The sequence below is a fragment of the Ranitomeya variabilis genome, chromosome 5 (genome assembly GCF_051348905.1).
Source record: "Ranitomeya variabilis isolate aRanVar5 chromosome 5, aRanVar5.hap1, whole genome shotgun sequence".
Lineage (NCBI taxonomy): Eukaryota > Metazoa > Chordata > Amphibia > Anura > Dendrobatidae > Ranitomeya > Ranitomeya variabilis.
The window spans coordinates 686,575,088-686,579,383 of record NC_135236.1 but is presented as its reverse complement, the minus strand read 5'-3'; the positions used below and the strand labels follow the sequence as shown (position 1 = coordinate 686,579,383).

Sequence of the window (4,296 nt, the reverse complement as noted above, 5' to 3'; positions counted from 1 at the left end):
TCCTTAGTTAACCCTTGACAACAGAATGAGCCTCTTTGGGCTGAGCCTCCTCCTGGTCCTGTCTTTGACCCTCAGATGCCTGAACTCTGCTCCCGCAAACCGGTGAGTGTGACCCCACATGGGGCAGAGTGGTCTGCGGAGCTTGCACTCCGTCTACCTGTAGTCATGTGACCTCAGTGCTTATTTCATTTACACAGAATAAGAATCAGCGATATCTCCAATGAGAAGGAATGGAGCATGACCCTGCGGAGCCGTCAGCCCTCCCTGGGCATCCTGGGCATCCTGCGCCCCCTGCTGGACAGCAACCGACAAAAGAGGTAACGGGAGAGGGCTACACTGCAGAACATCGCGCCAAAACCTCCTAGTATATAGTGACCTATCCTGCAGATTATTACACCATGGACCTCTCTGCAGAGCATCGCTCCTCCACCTTCTGCAGATTATTACACCACGGACCTCTCTGCAGAGCATCGCTCCTCCACCTCCTGACAGATACATAGTGATATATCCTGCAGATTATTACACCACTGACCTCTCTGCAGAGCATCGCTCCTCCACCTCCTGCAGATTATTACACCGCTGACCTCTCTGCAGAGCATCGCTCCTCCACCTCCTGCAGATTATTACACCACTGACCTCTCTGCAGAGCATCGCTCCTCCACCTCCTGACAGATACATAGTGATATATCCTGCAGATTATTACACCGCTGACCTCTCTGCAGAGCATCGCTCCTCCACCTCCTGCAGATTATTACACCACGGACCTCTCTGCAGAGCATCGCTCCTCCACCTCCTGCAGATTATTACACCACTGACCTCTCTGCAGAGCATCGCTCCTCCACCTCCTGACAGATACATAGTGATATATCCTGCAGATTATTACACCACTGACCTCTCTGCAGAGCATCGCTCCTCCACCTCCTGACAGATACACAGTGATATATCCTGCAGATTATTACACCACTGACCTCTCTGCAGAGCATCGCTCCTCCACCTCCTGACAGATACATAGTGATATATCCTGCAGATTATTACACCGCTGACCTCTCTGCAGAGCATCGCTCCTCCACCTCCTGCAGATTATTACACCACGGACCTCTCTGCAGAGCATCGCTCCTCCACCTCCTGCAGATTATTACACCACGGACCTCTCTGCAGAGCATCGCTCCTCCACCTCCTGCAGATTATTACACCACGGACCTCTCTGCAGAGCATCGCTCCTCCACCTCCTGACAGATACACAGTGATATATCCTGCAGATTATTACACCACTGACCTCTCTGCAGAGCATCGCTCCTCCACCTCCTGACAGATACATAGTGATATATCCTGCAGATTATTACACCACTGACCTCTCTGCAGAGCATCGCTCCTCCACCTCCTGACAGATACATAGTGATATATCCTGCAGATTATTACACCGCTGACCTCTCTGCAGAGCATCGCTCCTCCACCTCCTGCAGATTATTACACCGCTGACCTCTCTGCAGAGCATCGCTCCTCCACCTCCTGCAGATTATTACACCACGGACCTCTCTGCAGAGCATCGCTCCTCCACCTCCTGCAGATTATTACACCACTGACCTCTCTGCAGAGCATCGCTCCTCCACCTCCTGACAGATACATAGTGATATATCCTGCAGATTATTACACCACTGACCTCTCTGCAGAGCATCGCTCCTCCACCTCCTGACAGATACACAGTGATATATCCTGCAGATTATTACACCACTGACCTCTCTGCAGAGCATCGCTCCTCCACCTCCTGACAGATACATAGTGATATATCCTGCAGATTATTACACCACTGACCTCTCTGCAGAGCATCGCTCCTCCACCTCCTGACAGATACATAGTGATATATCCTGCAGATTATTACACCGCTGACCTCTCTGCAGAGCATCGCTCCTCCACCTCCTGCAGATTATTACACCACGGACCTCTCTGCAGAGCATCGCTCCTCCACCTCCTGCAGATTATTACACCACGGACCTCTCTGCAGAGCATCGCTCCTCCACCTCCTGCAGATTATTACACCACGGACCTCTCTGCAGAGCATCGCTCCTCCACCTCCTGACAGATACACAGTGATATATCCTGCAGATTATTACACCACTGACCTCTCTGCAGAGCATCGCTCCTCCACCTCCTGACAGATACATAGTGATATATCCTGCAGATTATTACACCACTGACCTCTCTGCAGAGCATCGCTCCTCCACCTCCTGACAGATACATAGTGATATATCCTGCAGATTATTACACCGCTGACCTCTCTGCAGAGCATCGCTCCTCCACCTCCTGCAGATTATTACACCGCTGACCTCTCTGCAGAGCATCGCTCCTCCACCTCCTGCAGATTATTACACCACGGACCTCTCTGCAGAGCATCGCTCCTCCACCTCCTGCAGATTATTACACCACGGACCTCTCTGCAGAGCGTTGCTGTTTTCTCTTTGTCTTGCAGGAGTCAGGTGGAGAAGCGGAGATGTAACACGGCGACCTGTGTCACGCAGCGCTTGGCCGACTTCTTGGTGAGATCGAGCAACAACCTGGGTCCGATCTACGCGCCTACAAATGTGGGGTCTTTCGCTTATGGTAAACGGGACATTGTGGGTCTTCTACGGCGGGAATCCTTCAAGTATCTCCAGCAATAGCCAATCACGTCGCCCAGGATCTCGTTACTAGAGAAGAGCGATCACCAAACCATAACTTCATTACCGTAATATCTGCTGAGACCCCACAGACAGTCTGTGCCCCCCGACCGCCGCTCCTGGAGGACCAGACCCTGCACAGAGCTCTGACCCCACTCATTGTATGGACATGAGCCCCAAAGTATGTCACCCCCGACCTGTGTAATGTGTCACTGAGGACCCTCGGATCACCAGAAGAGACCACCGACCAACGGAGGCGACGGCACGAAAGAAAGGCATTACTGAGTGTCCATAAATAGCAAAGCCACTATGTACAGAGCGTGTCATCCTGTGCAGCATTATACTCCAGAGCTGCACTCACTACTGCAACATAGCTGCACAGTGACTGCACCAGCAGAATAGTGAGCGCAGCTCTGGAGTATAATACAGGATGTAACTCAGGATCAGTAATGTATGTATGTACATAGTGACTGCACCAACGGAATAGTGAGTGCAGCTCTGGAGTATAATACAGGATGTAACTCAGGATCAGTAATGTAATGTATGTACACAGTGACTGCACCAGCAGAATAGTGAGTGCAGCCCTGGGGTATAATACAGGATGTAACTCAGGATCAGTAATGTAATGTACGTACATAGTGACTGCACCAGCAGAATAGTGAGTGCAGCTCTGGGGTATAATACAGGAGGTAACTCAGGAATAGTAATGTAATGTAAGTACACAGTGACTGCACCAGCAGAATAGTGAGTGCAGCTCTGGGGTATAATACAGGAGGTAACTCAGGATCAGTAATGTAATGTATGTACACAGTGACTGCACCAGCAGAATAGTGAGTGCAGCTCTGGAGTATAATACAGGATGTAACTCAGGATCAGTAATGTAATGTATGTACACAGTGACTGCACCAGCGGAATAGTGAGTGCAGCTCTGGAGTATAATACAGGATGTAACTCAGGATCAGTAATGTAATGTATGTACACAGTGACTGCACCAGCAGAATAGTGAGTGCAGCCCTGGGGTATAATACAGGGTGTAACTCAGGATCAGTAATGTAATGTATGTATACAGTGACTGCACCAGCAGAATAGTGAGTGCAGCTCTGGAGTATAATATAGGATGTAGCTCAGGATCAGTAATGTAATGTATGTACACAGTGACTGCACCAGCAGAATAGTGAGTGCAGCTCTGGAGTATAATACAGGATGTAACTCAGGATCAGTAATGTAATGTATGTACACAGTGACTGCACCAGCAGAATAGTGAGTTAGTGAGTGCAGCTCTGGACTATAATACAGGATGTAACTCCGGATCAGTAATGTAATGTATCTGCACAGTGACTGCACCAGCGGAATAGTGAGTGCAGCTCTGGAGAATAATACAGGAGGTAACTCAGGATCAGTTATGTAATGTATGTACACAGTGACTGCACCAGCAGAATAGTGAGTGCAGCTCTGGAGTATAATACAGGATGTAGCTCAGGATCAGTAATGTAATGTATGTACACAGTGACTGCACCAGCAGAATAGTGAGTGCAGCTCTGGACTATAATACAGGATGTAACTCCGGATCAGTAATGTAATGTATCTGCACAGTGACTGCACCAGCGGAATAGTGAGTGCGGCTCTGGGGTATAATACAGGA

The 4,296-nt window shown here is 49.5% G+C and overlaps 1 protein-coding gene across 1 annotated transcript; it reads left to right on the top strand.

Moving 5' to 3' along the window:
- Positions 1-234: 234 nt before the first annotated feature.
- Positions 235-3,085, top strand: IAPP (islet amyloid polypeptide). Its single transcript, XM_077261417.1, has 2 exons — positions 235-317; positions 2,468-3,085. Exons 1-2 carry the CDS (start codon positions 238-240, stop codon positions 2,655-2,657), a joined length of 270 nt encoding a protein of 89 aa, XP_077117532.1. The 5' UTR covers positions 235-237; the 3' UTR covers positions 2,658-3,085.
- Positions 3,086-4,296: the final 1,211 nt, after the last annotated feature.

Bases quoted from the DNA above. Each gene is read 5' to 3' on its own strand.
- IAPP (XM_077261417.1), top strand. From the start codon at position 238: ATGACCCTGCGGAGCCGTCAGCCCTCCCTGGGCATCCTGGGCATCCTG. The intron at 318-2,467 runs GTAACGGGAGAG...TTTGTCTTGCAG, and splicing joins GACAGCAACCGACAAAAGAG to GAGTCAGGTGGAGAAGCGGA.